Here is a 16,293-nt window from a genome sequence, read left to right as displayed (position 1 = left end):
CTGGTTTGCACGTGTGGTGATGGTCTTGGTGACTGTCACATCATCAGTGCACTTTTTGATGTAAGCAGTCACAGTTTCAGTGTACTCATGCAGGTCTGTGTGGTTGTTGTAGGTGGCTGCCCCTTTAAACATGTTCCAGTCTGTGTCCTGGGAGCAGTCCTGCAGTGCTGAGGTGGCATTGTCTGGCCATACTGTGATCTGCTTTTGAACCGGTTTGGCGAGTTTGAGAAGTGGTCTATATGCTGGGATTAGCATAACAGTGATGTGGTCTGAGTACCTGAGGTGGGGGTGGGGTACAGCCTTGTAAGAGTTCTTTACTGTTGTGTAAACAAAGTCCAGTGTGTTGTTTCCCCTTGTTGCAAAGTTCACATGTTGGTAGAACTTTGGCAAAACTGTCTTTAAGTTTGCGTGGTTGATGTCACCGGCTATGATGAAAAAGCCGTCAGGGTTATTTGTTTGTTGTTCGCTGATGGCGCTATACAGTTCACGAAGCGCGTCCTTAGCGTTTGCACACGGGGGGATGTAAACTGCAACAATAACAATGACCGTGAACTCCCGCGGCAGATAGAACGGTCGACACTTCACAAACATAAACTCCACCAGCGATGAACAGTGTTTTGATATTACCGCAGCATTGTTACACCAGTCTTTGTTGATATACACACACAAGCCACCTCCGCGGGTCTTACCAGATAGTGATGAATCTCTATCCGCTCGGAAGGTGGTTAGCCCGTGCTGCTGAATGGCGGAGTCCGGGATGTTGTCGTTTAGCCATGTTTCGGTGATAACAAACACACAACAACCCCTTGCCTCATGCTTATGTGCACATGTGCTTATGTGTTAAAATAACTATATAATTGAGCGTTACATACTTTTAAGTTGTATAGAATATCTGCAGTGACAAGTATGTTTGCAAAAAAGAACATGGAATATTTAAATCTATTTTGAATTTGTTTTGTTTAAAAACAAATACATTTAATTGAAAAGTAATAACAAATACAAAGGTTTTAGTGAATAGAGAAGTTTGGGCTTGCAGTATTGATTTGAAGAGGAGGGGGTCTTGGAGTAAAAAAGGTTGAGAACCACTGCTTTGTAAATGCAGGCACAATTCTACGTGGGTACTAAGAATTGAACATTATTATTTTTTTTTTTTGATAAAAAAATTTAATGAATGCAATATAAAGATACATCCCAACAAGTACAACAATGTATTTTATTATTTATTTATTTTTCCCTTGGTAGATCTCGGTGAGCTTCTCATTTGAAAAGTAGATACCCACACAAAAAAGTGTGGGCAGCCCTGTTCTACTTATACATCCGTCCATTCATCCATCCATCCATCTATCTTTCTACTTATACATCCATCTGTCTGTCTGTCTGCACGTCCATCCATCCATCCATTCATTGTTCTACTTATACATCCATCCATTCATCCATCCATCCATCTATCTTTCTACTTATACATCCATCTGTCTGTCTGTCTGCACGTCCATCCATCCATCCATTCATTGTTCTACTTATACATCCGTCCATCCATTCATCCATCCATCCATCCATCCATCCATCCATTCATTGTTCTACTTATACATCCGTCTGTCCATCCATCCATCCATCTGTCTTTCCATCCATTGTTCTACTTATCCATCCATACATCGTTTTTCCTACCCATCCAGAAATCCATCATCCATCCATCCATCTTTCTACTTATACATGCATCCATCCATCTGTCTGTCCGTCCGCCTGTCCTTCCATCCATCCAAATTTTTTCATTGCAGTGTTCATAGCTACTTTAATTTGATACATTTAGATATGTTTCTGTACTTTTGGAAACTCTTATGAGGACATTATTTTTCCATGATGTTTTCACAAACTGAAGCACCAATTGGAGCATTTTAAGGGCAACTTGTAAGAAGTGACTTCCCTTTGCCCCGTCTCATTCATCTTGAGAATCTCTCAGTGCCTGTTGCCACTGTTTGTTGTTGACCTGGAACTCTCTTGGTTATGGAACCATATGTCTTCACTGTTAGAAGAATGGAATCTGCGTCCTTTGTTTGTTGCTTCCCTCTTGATTCGGGCCTCATTGTGATGGTCAGCGTCTTTGGCTTTAAAAGAATCAAAAAGAGCAACATTCTATGTTTTCCTCCCTAGCTTCCCTGGGGCAGCCAATGAAAAAGAGGCCAATTATCTTTGCAAAATGGCTACCGTTTTGCAGCAATGACAAGCCTTCAGTGCTTTGAAACAGCAATATTCCAAATTAAAAGAGGAGGAAAGGGGAGGGAGCTAGAAAAGATGGAGTACTCAGAATGTGACACCGCAACCCGATAAGAGATTAGCGCATCTCATGGCATTCACTAGTAATCCTGTTTAAAAGCACTTTGCTTGTCGGTGTCTTCCATAATCCAAACACCACACTCTCATTTTAACAGAGCAGAAGAATTAAGCTGATATTTTTACCTTTCGTTCTGCACCGGATCATTTATTTCTTGAGTGTTGTTTTTGGGATATCATGAGAAAAGCTTGAGGTGCTTGGAAGGCCTGTTTTTGGTTGATACTGTCAGATGACGATAAGCGACAGTGAATATAAATGCGCTCTATTTTAGTACCAGTGAATTGGTAAAATGACCATAAAGGTGTTAGTTCACCTTGAAGTAAGAATAGCAGGCGCTGAGGAGAAATGTATTATTTCTGCATTTTGGCATTTAGGCTTATATATGCAGAGAACTGCACTCCAAAACTCTATGGTTTTCCTGTATATATTTAAACGTTTGAATCTCCTGATTTAAATAATAATAATAATAATAATAATAATTTAGTCAAGACTTGCTGGTCTGTGGGTCAATGACTGTCCAAAATAAATTAAAGCAAAAAACAAACAAACATCTTTTTAAAAATACAATTTAAAATGTATAAGACAAGTTCTTAGAATTTTTCTTTGTATTCATGTTGGTTTCAAACACTTTCAGCTTAAATGACATGTGGTGTGACTGTCAAAGTAAAAGTAGAATTAAATAAATAAATAAATAAAGAATTTAAGGTTAGATTGTTTGTTTATTTTTGCAAATATCATGTATTATTTTTGGAGCGTTGACTGCATGACGTTTAACAACCTGAACTATACTTGCTGTGTAATAAAAAGGCAAACCATCTAATATTTTTAGAAATGTATTGACTTCTTAACCACTCAGCCATTAGGATCTGCAGAAGTCCCTTCTATGATGTTATTTCCTGTTTACAGTATGTTTTCCACCCTGTATGTTGGTCACACCATATTTGCTTTTTTTTGTTTTTACAAATATATATCATATTTTTTACAAAATTGTTAATGAAATCTAAGATTAGATCCTCCATATTGGCCAGAATGTAGTCTGTGCCATGTTTTTATGAAGCAATATTTGGCCTTCATGGACATTTTCTCATATGGAGTGTAACATCTGTCTCTCAGTATCTCTTCCTGAACTTGTAGAAACCTGTAGGCCTCCTGCTGCATTTGGATGCTTTGCCAATGTAGGCAAATGCCTCAATCACTACAACATGCTCCACGGGAAGTCTCGATCCATAAGGCTGACCTTATAAATTCTTCACCATCCTTTGGGCCTTTGACCTGTTGGTCTTCATGTTCCTCGCTTTGTCTCTTCCTCATCATCTTTGTCCTGCTGTTTAATGTCAGAATTACCTATATAGATCATTTTACCATGCAGGAACATCAAAATCACTGTATGGAACCACTTTTGTCTGGTGTCCGATTGTGAACTGGCTAATGCTATAACTGGAAACTCTTTTTCTTCTTCCTTATTCCTCAGACTAGGTCTTTAGCCAAGACCAACGGTGCTCAGTAGGCTTTCTAGGCTAAAGCCCCCCTGTGTCACAGGATAACCTGTTTTAGGTTTGCTCTAAAAAACTCTTCAAATTGAGATTTGACTTGAGCTCCATTGCTAGAGGGCGTTTGATTTCACCTCTGTGAAAACATGCAGTGTAACATTAGACACACTGTGTGAATTAGTAGCTTGTAATGGAGCTCCTTATTAGTGAGAAGTGAAATTAGCGTTCCCTCTAAATTTAGGTGGCCTGAATGATATCATTGCGGGGCTCGGATCCAAGATGAGCTTCCCTTGTACACACAGTGACTCTAATCTGGAGAACAGTTTCAGTAAGGTATAACAGTATTAGACACTATAAATGTAAGTAAATTGGTATCAGTGTTATTAAAACCAAATTTGTGTAATAACTACGCTTTTTTAATTGCTAGTAATGTCTTGCTTAAAAAAGGGGGGCATTTTTTTTTTTGCCCATATAACAAAAGTCTATTGGGCAAATGTTGTTTGGATCACAATGTGCTTCTTTTGTGTCCCACAGGAGAAAGTAAGTCAACCCAATGCCATTGGAAGAAATAAAATTGCTTCTGGTAACATTTCTGCTAAATTAAGTTGCTTCTTGCATATTTTACAGCACTTTTAAAGTGAAATGTCCAGTGAGTGGTGCTAAAGGTGTATTCTGTTTTCCCAGAAACTAATGAACATGAAAGCAGCAATGGTTGTTGTACAGAACATATCTCAGCATTTCGGAAATGAAATGTCCTATAAGCAGAGCTAAAAGGCTAATACTCTATCACTTTTGAAAATAATAGACTAACCCCTACCCTAAACCTAACCAATAGTGTTAGCAAAAGCAATTGTGAGATAAAAACACATGCTGTAGCTACCATACCATTTTATTTTGCTTCTAGTGATTCATGTTTCACAAACATCCTCTTTTATCGCCTGCATTGTGTTTTCCAGGGTAAAGGTCTGGAAGCGTACCGCAGCCTGCCTTGTGATGATGTCCCCTGGTCCACCCAGTTTCAGAGAGAAAACGCCCGCTCCTCCCTCAGCGCCAACCATCCCATGGTGGACCGATGGCTTGAGCGTCAAGAACAGGTACTTTTCAAGAACTCATCCGCATATACCAAGCTCCTAAGTGCCTTTTAACTCCAGTAAACTGTGCTGATCTATAAACTTGTGTAGTTTTTTTTATTGGGGATTTTTGTTTGAGTTAAAAGTGGATTCAGGAGTCAAGGGGAGATTATTGAATATAGCACACAGTAAAAAAGGATTGCAGAGAGAAAAAATGGGTGAGGATTTCACTAACCTTACAAAACGAGGGCCACGGTCTCCATAGACGTGGATGCTGAGTGTCTTTGAAATTCAGCTCTTTTGTCAATGTATCGGTGGAACCTTCTGAAGGAGTGTGGGAGGTGTTTCGAATTACTCTCTCTCTCGCTCAGAGGAGAAAAATAAAAGAAAGAGGTGAGGAAGGAGATTGAGATGTTTGAGGCTCCCGGTGTGCTGCGGGGAATTCACTTATTAATTTTCGCAATCGATTTTCTCGAACCGCCAGCATCCATTTCACTCTTTCCTCCCACTTTTCTTTCTTTGGCCCATTGGAACGACTGTGACAGAGGTTTCGGCTGCTTGTTTGCAATTCAGGTGGTCACGGCTTCTCATTCCCCAGAATCTTGAGTTGGCTCACAAAGAAATCCCCCCCCTCCATCACCACCACCACCTCAAGGGCCCGTGGCACAGAGAGTCGTGCATCATCATTAGGGAAGTCGTCTTGCATGGAGGAGCCTCCGGGTTGGATGTTGGGCTGCTGGCGGGTTGAAAGGAGCAGTCAGTCAAGGCCTGGGCTCAACCTGACAGACTCATTCATTTGAGCTTCAGTCTATTACAGCTTAGCCCGACCCCCCAGACTGTTGCCCGCCCCGCATCGCTCTTGCTTGCTTTCTCTCTCTCTCTCTCTCTCTTTCTCAAGCTATGCCGTCGTAGCACCTCTGCCCTCTTTTCTCATTTCTCCTTGCCTGTTTTCCGCCCCTTTCCACTCATTTTCTCTCTTAGCAGGAAGTGGTTATTTGAAGTGACAGACAGATTTCAAGACAGATGCAGAGGTTCTGTTGCTATTCAAGCATATTAACGCACACATACACACACACACACACACACACACACACAGAGAGAGAAAGTAGGTTTAAGTTAGTGTCGCTAATATTTCTCCTCCCTTTCTTAGCAACGATTTGGTAGTATTAGCATACTATTTTAAAAAAATATATGTATTTTAATTATGTGATTGTAATGATTTTTCACCTAAAATGTTGTCATTGCTGATTTGGAATGACATGATGGAGAGAAATGAATTTTCTATTTCAAATCTTCACATTTATATGAATTAAACTGGTTTAAATAAATGACTGGGAATGCAGCTTGTGAATAACTCTTTAGTTGCGATTTAAATGATTTTCCACCTAAAAATGTTGTCATGCTGATTTGGAATGACATGGAGACAAATGCAGCTAAAAATTGCTTGTGAATAGCGTAGTTTAATACTGTAAAGATATGTCATATGAATATGTTTACAAGTAATGATCCGGTAATGTTTGGTAACAGTATGTTTCTGGTTTTGTTGTTGATTTATTTTGTCTGTCAGTATGCAGTGCTGCAGTGTGCAACAGTTTTTGAGTAGTTTGTTCAACATTAGTACAGAGCAATAGATACACAAGGATATCGCAGGTCAAGCACATCTTCATGTTTTATATTCACTCAGTCTGTCTCATAGTATGATAGTTGCCTCTATTGGCTCATCACAATGTTCTTAGCAATTTTGTCTTTATTGCCATCTTAAATATCCATTTAATCTTTCATTTCCACTTTACTTTTATTGGCTCTAATTGTTTTGGGATATAGCCGCCGCTCTATTTGCATAATGTTGTGGCTTTTTTATAGACCTTGAGTAAGCTATTTAATTAAGCTTGGCTATTTTCTCTTTATTTACCATGTCAGGCATGCCAAAGTATGCATTTTAAACAACTTGCCAGGAGACTTTTCTTTCATTTCGAATACATTTTTGTTGCTTTCTCCTCTTCTATGAAAAGCATCATTAAACTCGATGAACAGACACTAACATACTTGAAACAGAAAACTTTTAAATAATATTCGCTCTGCACTTTGGAAACTGTGAATGATGCAACATAACGTTAACAGGGTCACTCAGTGTCAGTTATTACATAACAGTTAATTTCTCTGAAATACATAATGCATGACAGTATATTAATTATGTTGCTATGTCATTCAATATTTGTGTATATTATATATTTTTATATGGTTGTTGTAGTTTTGCATTGTTAGCGTACACCTATGTAAAGCCTATGTATTTCTGCTAAAATCTCTGGTATAATCTTTTTCCAAAGCAAACTGATAGTAGGAAACTCTTTGTACATTTTTTACTCTGTCGAGCACAATTTTATATATATATATAATTGTATATATATATATATATATAAATATATAATTGTATATATAATTGTATATATATATATATATATATATATATATATATATATATATATATATATATATATAAATAAAAATTGTATGTGTATATATATATATATATATATATATATATATATATATAATTGTGTATATATATATATATATATATATATATATACACACAATTATTATTATTCTTATAATTATTATTATAATTTTTTTATATTATAGTGCTGCGTGGTAAATGGTATTTTCATTATGATAACAGTTATTGCTTCTCTTGGTTTAAGCATATTCGTCGACTTTTCATTGTAATTTGAATCTTGCATTGGTTACTAGACTCCTCAAGCATTCCCAGATTGTGGTTGTGATGAAATCCTTTTTTTCAAAAAAATGATACATTTGCCTAGTGGTTACTTAATCCTCCCAACCTGGCAACCATGGCATGTGCACATTACTGAAAAAGCTCTAATGAGCTGAAAACACTGGAAACGGAAATTACGTTGGTCACTGAAGCTAAACGTGGAAGCAATTGCTCAGAGTTTGAGTCATGTCTCTCTCGTGTTAGTTTTTGTGCAGAATATGCCACATGGAGTTGCTGCCCGTTTTTTTTTTTTTTTTTAACTCAACAAGATCTGATGAATACGTCAGAGATACAACACTCTGTCCTTATAGACACAGCACAGGCCCTGACCTTTTCTCTGAAAGGAACACAAGTTGTGTAGAAGTAAGGAATGTGAGTGTTTTCAGCCTTCCATTTAGTTGAATGTACAACAGTTTGAGTGGCAGAGGAAATGCATTTTAAGGCTCAATGTTGATTCAAACAGCCCAACTGTGCTGGTGCTCTCACCCACTTGAGTCGACCTCTCCAAAGACACCACAGCAGTGAAGCAAACCTACGAGAGCACTTCGCACGGTCACCTGAAAAGGACGTTCCGTTCCAACACTCAGTAAAAGCTTTGCTGTCTTTCACAAAGCAGTGCCTGTTTTGCGTCAGCATGATTGTAATGATGTATATTACACTAGAACCTCAGATTGTGTTCCAGGTTTGTTCCTAATATTTTTAATTGCATCCTGACGTGTTGGTCTCTCACATTCCCATCTGGTGCTCTAACAGCGAGGTGCTGCTGTGTCTTTCCATTGGGGATTGTTAGAATGGCATTTCCTTTTTCATTTTTAAAACGTTCCTCTCCCTAGTGATGAATTAGAGATGACCCATCTGGGCAGGAAGAGGGCAACGTGAGGCTTCAGCTGTGGATTTGCAGGTAATGCAAAGTGCGGCAAGGTCATGAGGTCTCCTTATTCTGGAACAAGAGAGATTTCATCATTGAATGACTGTTTGCATATTTATTCAAGAGAGTGGAAGTACGGCTTCAGTGTCTGTTCATTTTATTCATACCACACTATAAGATATTGTGAATTATGTTAACCCAGAATGAAGCTCTGTGCGTGACCAATATTACACTTTAGCTGGATTTTTCAGTTGGATTATGGAGATAGAATGCCATTTTTTTGTAATAAATTAGAAATTGTTAAAGAATTGCTCTTTCTCAGAAGAACTGCGAGAGGCCGACAAATCAATGCTTTATTATTAAGTGCAATTTTCTACTGGCCATTTCTATGTAATGGAAGTGGACAAGGTGTTATTAAACTGTAATTTAGTTTTTTTGTGTGTTGTAAAAATGTCTTCAGAACTTCTTAAATGAGCTTTTGTGGTTTTCTTTGGTCCATCACTGTGTAAGATCAGTCTAGGTAGAGACATTTCTCAGGTAATGGAGGTTACTAATGTCAAGTTGCTGTTGAAATTCAGTTTTGAATGTGAAAAACGCTGAATGGGTGTAATGAGCAAAACCAGAAGAGTGCACCTGAAGAAATATGGTATTTAATGGTACAGAGTGTAGATATGCAGTATTAGAAATGAATCATCAGCTCCCAGTATGTCAATTCGATGGGCACATTTCAATTTTTGAAGTGTTTGAATATCTGCAATACATCACTGAAGCACTCCCTGTTAGAAAGACATTAACAGATGTTTTCAAAACATATATGATAAATATATGAACTCTTTTTATGATGTCTATTAGATGTTGATACTCAAGATGTTAGAATCGAATGCAATATTTTCCAGAAAATGCATTCTTATGTTCTCAACAATTATGTTTACATTTACTCAGACATAATGACAACACTGCTGTTGGGGGAAAATTATTTTACTGATACTGATACTGATTATGTAACACTTTATTTTAATTTGTCCTTGTTACACGTTACATGTACTTACTATTATACTAAAAATAAATTTTGCATAATTACAGGCAAGTAACCCTAAGCCAAACCCGAATTCTAACCCTAACCATATAGTAAGTACATGCAGTTAATTCATATTACTCAGTACATAATGTATAACTACACTGTAACAAGGACACTTTAAAATAAATAAAGTGTAACCAATTCAATTTTTTTTACATTTTAGAAATGCATCGATCTGGTGCATAATATTAAGAGCTCAGACCTCTTTCAGTGACCAAACTAAAAAAATGACTTTGCATTGATTTTAAATATTGTACTATTGTAATGCAACTTCTCTGTAAAATAATAATAATAAGAAGAAAAGAAAATAATAATAATATTTTTAATATATTTTTCCACAGTACAAAACTACAATACTTATGTCTTAATTGTAAGTGCTAAACCATCAAGCTTTTTTTCCCCCTAGCTAGTGAAATTCTCTAAAACTCTGTACACAGAAATGTTGACAATTATGTGAAAATAACTGTGTAACTGGCACGTTGCATTCCCTAATGCACATTAAACTCATTGGATCTGCTCACGTGTAAAAGAACATGGCGCCTCGCTTCACTCTGAAACATGCAGCACAACTGTCATTTACTGCAGTTTAAGTATGTACCCTAAGACATTGAGTTTGCTTTTAGTTCGATTGATAACCATTTTGACAAAAACAATGGTGCAAAAACAATGCTAGAGATCTTTTATGTTATTATGAGAAGTGTAAAAAAAAATCAGGTTCATTATGAAACTGTGGCAGGCTTCCACAGTCTTGGTAAATGAAACAGGGAAAGTATCATTCATGTCCGTGGCACATACTGGGAGTAATCGTTAGGGTTACTCCACTTCTACAGAAGCTAATTAATTGCTGTATTTATTGCCCAAACAGCAAACCAGCCTTACCCTTTTTTACCCAAACTTTTCCCTCAATACAGAAGGATACCGGAGAGAGTCTGAGGTATAGATTTACCTCACATCCTGGTGAAACAGTACAGAGTGCCTCTGCGTTTCATCTTCCTGACAGAGGAATAGTGGATTGGTTTTGTGGCTGGAGGATTCTGCGTTCTCACACTCTGTCTTGTTTTCTGCTCGTCCTCCACAGGATTTGTTTCCACTCTTTTCGAAAAATGAATCCTCTCCTTTCTCATTCATCTGTTCCCTCTCGCCCATTTCTGTAGACAAGAAAAGGGATTCTTCCGCCCCCTCGGAAGGTTTCACATTCTTTGTTGTTGCTTTTTCCCTCCTTCTCATATGTGCTGCCTCTCGCTGTGTGTGTGCAACAGTAACGCACATGCATTCTCGCCGCAAGCATAGCAAACCTGGCCTGTAGGTGCTGCTCTGATCTCACTGTTTGAACCCTCATCCAAGAGGAAAGAAAAAAGGACAGATAGAAGAAACCCTCTTTCCCTTGGCTCCTTTGAAAGGCCTCTCCCATCATACCACACACACACACACTGTGATTATTCACAGTGCAAATGGCAGCCCACCAGAGAGCAGCTCCTACAAAGAAACCCCCGACAATGCAACCTGAGACACTGCTAAGCTCAGCCTACCGTAATTAACTATCTGCCTTGTTCCAGCCTGCTGGCTTCGTCCCTCACACTCATTTGGCTTCCATTTATCCATGTAAACAAATAAAACACATTTCTTTTGCACTTTCCTATGAGGCTTCATTGCAAAGAGCTTCAGAGATTTCCAAACGAGGCCTATCGCCAACACATTAGCTAAAGCTTTATTCAGCATTGCTGAGCCGAAGCACATGTTGATCTAGCTTTAATTTCGTCTCAGGCACACCAACTCTCTTAAACACACATTCAAGTGTATCAGGCAGGTTATTTGTGAATCTGTCTTTGGTGGCTGGAACAATAGTTCTGTCCGGACGATAATGCGGAGCCATTTAATTTATTGGGCAGTCGTGGCCTAATGGATAGAGAGTTGGACTTGTAACCTGAAGGTCGTGGGTTCGAGTCTCAGGTCCGGCAGGGATTGTAGGTGGGGGAGTGAATAACCAACACTCTCTCCTCCCTCAATACCACGACTGAGGTGAGACCCTTGAGCAAGCCACCAAACCCCCAACTGCTCCCCGGGCGCCGCAGCATTGGCTGCCCACTGCTCCAGGTGTGTGTTCACTACTGTGTGTACACTTGGATGGGTTAAATGCAGAGCACAAATTATGGGTCACCTTACTTGCCCCCCCCCCCCCCCCCCCCCCCCCCCCCCCTTAATATCAGTAATATGCAGCATGCACGATACAAGGAAATGATCAGTAACATCATCACTTGGAGGTACGATATCTATATCGGTAAGATCAATTCCATGCGATATAATTAAATCTAGCGTATGATTAAAACGATGAGTGGGTCCAGTGATGTTTTGCTTGACTCCAAAAGAGTTTATTAGGTCAGTAAATGCAAGTCCTAAAGCATCATTTGTATTATCAACGTGAATGTTAAAATCTCCGACAATTAGCACTTTATCAACATTAACCAATAGCTCTGAGAGGAAATCTGAAAATTCTATTAGGAAATCTGTATATGGCCCTGGCGGTCTATGCACAGTAGCCAGAGCAAGAGACAGGAGAGATTTCTTTTGCATATTGTCCCCTATATGTCCTATATGTAATGCAGAATTATTCCAGACTGTTTTGTGTCCTAATTCTGGTTGCATAAATTAATGTCTTACATCATAATAGACCACCAGACACAGCCATTTGGGAACATTCTCTCTGACATTCGCATTTCTAACGGATCAAAACAGTCTGGAAAGTTCTTTGGTCCGTCTGAACTCCCAGAACAATTGCTTGGCTCTGAATAGAACAGCCAAAGGAAAGCTATATTAAGATGCAAGCTTTTACAGATATTGGCTATGCATTTTGCACCTTTTGTGCTCACTGCAATCCAGAGAAGCACAATTTTCTTTTTTTTTCACTCAGTCAGACACATTCAGTCAGAATTTCTCTCTCTTTTGAAGTGGACTGAGCTCTCTGACGAGTCTAGATGCTCGTCTCTTATCTCATTTGTACATGGGAAAGAGGTATTTTGGGGTTCCTTACAAAACTTTAAGTGAAGTGAAGTGACATTCAGCCAAGTATGGTGACCCATACTCGGGATTCGTGCTCTGCATTTAACCCATCCAACGTGCACATACACAGCAGTGAACACACACACACCGTGAACACACACCCGGAGCAGTGGGCAGCCATTTATGCTGCGGCGCCCGGGGAGCAGTTGGGGGTTCGGTGCCTTGCTCAAGGGCACCTCAGTCGTGGTATTGAGGGTGGAGAGAGCGCTGGACATTCACTCCCCCCACCTACAATTCCTGCCGGCCGGAGACTCGAACCCGCAATCTTTGGATTACAAGTCCGACTCTCTAACCATTAGGCCACGACTTCCCCACTTTACTTTCACCACAAAGCATGGCAGCGGAGAAATAGACAAGACAAGTCTTAAGATGTGACTGCTGTTGTTGCTTTTGTACACGTCTGTGTCTCTATCCATTGTTCCACTTTCTAGTCCAAGATATTATTTGCTTCTGCGTCTTTCTCTGTCTCAGCATAAACATAGTTTTTCCAAACTTCCTTTGTGAAGGAAAGCAATTTGTAGCAGGAGAGCAATAGATTTAGGCTACAAAATTTAGAAAACACAATTTTAGGCAACAAGAGTAACAGTGATTATTGACGATGCAACAAAGTTTAGAAACTTTATGCAATGAGCAGCAATGAAATGCGGCAACTACCAATGAGAGTGACAGTGAAAGTCACATGGTCAGACTTCTGGTACAGTAGTTCATTAGGAGTTTCTACTTGTACAAACCCAAAAGTAAAACATTTTGACAACCTCTGTGTGAGCAGCCCATCAGAATTGGATTTCATGAATGCCGTATAATGTTAACTTTGAGACATCTCAACTCAAGAGTTGCTTCCAAAAGTTCACACTTTTTATATCGATCCTCTTTTCTACGTTCTCTATCTACATTCAAAGTTCTGACTGAACAACATTGTGTAAGTCTAATCAGGCCATGTTTTTATGCAATCATGCAGAATTTTCCCTCAGGGATCAATAAAGGATGCTTATCTAGGCCTATCTTTGACATGGTGTGAAACTTTTGGCACCTGTCATGCTAACAAAATACAAAGCACATCTTCCTTTACCTGTAATCATGAGTCTGTCTGTCCATATTTCACTGTTATTTATGTTCTCTCTTTCTTTTCAGCCACTCTTTTATTTCCGCATGGGTGATTATGAGTGTGTTATGTCCTGATTAGAATTAGTGAGTGCACTTTGTGCTCTGCTCTACAGAGTGAGAAATCACTCCCTCAGTGAGAATAATTGAGCCTAGGCCCGGTTGCCAGCTCATTACCCACAAATCATAGCAGGCTGGGGCAACTTAGCAGGAGACAATAATGACTTTGGGGAATTTGGAACCTCACTGTGGTGAAAACTGCTGTTACACTAAGGGCACATCCGAGGTGGGGAACCGTACGAAGAGGCATACGAAAGCTGCGAGGCGAGTCAAGATGTGGGGTTACGCTACTCCAGTGCTCATATTAGATCTGTCAGAGGCGATGTAAATTACTATGGTGCAACAAACTGTGAATGAAAGTAAAACAAGGCAATTCTCCACAAATAGACTGGACTTGATCCAAGCTCGGTTGTTGATGGACTGCGGGAGTTAGCCATGCTTGAAAAGCGCTAACATCCATCAAAGGTTTTGCATTTGTAACAGACAACTTCCTTTAAAAGACAATTTTGGCGTTAAGTGGCGTCCCCTTTCTTGCTCTCTCTCCAGCCAAGCGATCCACACCTGGACGCGATTAAATACCCAGAAAATGGGGGTAATTGAGGGAAGACGTGTCACGTTTACGCAAATAGCGAGAGGTCTTAAAAATTCACACATTTTTGAAAGCTAAGAGGGCCGTATTCTTCCACACCTGTTAGACTAAATGCTCTAGCACCATTTATTTGGATGACAGCTACACGATGAGGTGGAAGATAGACTTTGGAGACTGTCAGTATCCGATTTCCCAGCCTTCCTGAATAATTCATTCCTATTTATGTGATTTTTTATTTATTTTTTGCTGTTTTCTACTCTCTGTTCCAGTTTATAATGCGAGTGTCTCCTTTGCTTCAAGTCATTTGTCTCAAATGAGTCCTCTCCACAGTGTCCATGTCCATCGTACCAATGGGCCGCTTTCGTTCTTTTATTGCTTCCATTAGAGCGTAATGCTTTTAAGTTGCCATAGGAATATGGCCAACTGTAAACAGCTCTACTTCTGTGAATGGAGGCCAGGAGGAGTCCTTCTGCCCATTTAGAGAAAAGAGAAAAGCATTTGATTTGCATGAGTGGCGAAGAAAAGCAGAAGGAGCCGTTTCTGAATGCAGGTCTGCGGTGGCCATCTACAAATTGACAGAAAGGAGTGAAATGCAGATGCAGGCTGAGTGGAAGGTCTGTCTGCTTATTTTCTGTGGGAAATGAAATCACTCACAAATTGATCTCTGCAGGACGAGGACCACATGGTGGGCTTACTTGTTTCCATAGAGTGGGGCGTCCCTCAGTTCCATAACCTGGCTGTCCACAGGTGAAGCGTAATGAATGCAGGGATGAATATGCATCGCTAGATGCTGTTCAAAAGTAAATTGTGCATCACATGGTGTTATTTTCGATGAAGACTTCGTTCCCAGCAGTATGAGGCCTTTGCCAGTGTTCAGTGCTGTGAAATGATTGAAAGCCGAACCAGCTGTCCCTCAAGCGCCAGATTAAATGTCATGAATAACAATACTCAGTCGTTATTTTAAAATAAAAGTCTGCCATGAAAATATATTTGATGACTAAACCATTAATATTGGGATATTGAGGACATAATTTGAGTAAAAAAAATAAATAAATACATACATACATACATACATAAAAAAATCATCATATCATATCATACATGACTATCATACATTTTTACCATGATATACAGAAGACACCATTCAGTATAACAATATAGTTTAAATCCCATTTATCAACAAGACATTTTTTAATCATATAAAACATAATAAAATTTAGAATGATCACTTTTTCTTTAATATATTTTAGTAAGTACAGGTCAGAATAATTCAGTTAATTTTTTACATAGACATGTACTGTATGTTATATTGAATGATGATGGAACATTATTTCACCCATATTTTGACAAAAGTTATTTGAAACATGAAAGTAGACACTTTATTTGAATTTAATATCCTTTTCATGTATATAGTATCACTTTAGTCCATGTAATTTGATGCAGGCAGCAAAATGGGAGGCCTTTGACATGCTTACAAAAAAAAAAAAAAAGCAATAAACAAAAAAATAAAAATAAATGGTACACCTGGGTTGTTGGTATGATAAAGATCGTAATGGTTACAGTTCAGTACTGTAAAATGATTGACTGCCAAACCATCTGTTCCTCAAGCACCAATTGAAAAGCCATGAACTGCAATGATTAGTATGTCATGCAGATGTATTAAAAAATAAATAAATAGTTAGTATAATATTTGTATGTTGATGGAATACACATTGTATTTTACAAAATTATTATTTATTAATAATTATTAGTTAATTCATCCAAAAATGAAAATTCACACAAGAAGCCGTTTGACAGTATGTCTTCTGGGGAACACAAATGGAAATGTTAGGAATAACATTCAAGTCTAAAACATTTTACAGGCATCTGATGACA

The 16,293-nt window shown here is 38.7% G+C and overlaps 1 protein-coding gene across 3 annotated transcripts in view; it reads left to right on the top strand.

Moving 5' to 3' along the window:
• The window catches only part of LOC306863618 (partitioning defective 3 homolog), a 463,239-nt gene that overhangs the window by 180,572 nt on the left and 266,374 nt on the right, over nt 1-16,293 (top strand). For all 3 annotated transcript variants that reach the window (XM_079407066.1, XM_079407065.1, XM_079407067.1), the window contains exon 5: nt 4,776-4,913. In XM_079407066.1, the coding sequence (XP_079263192.1) occupies nt 4,776-4,913 (138 nt within the window). The remainder of the gene's footprint in view (nt 1-4,775; nt 4,914-16,293) is intronic.

Source organism: Barbus barbus (assembly GCF_936440315.1).
Source record: "Barbus barbus genome assembly, chromosome: 44".
In the NCBI taxonomy this organism is placed as follows: domain Eukaryota; kingdom Metazoa; phylum Chordata; class Actinopteri; order Cypriniformes; family Cyprinidae; genus Barbus; species Barbus barbus.
This window is presented reverse-complemented; position numbering and strand designations above follow the sequence as displayed.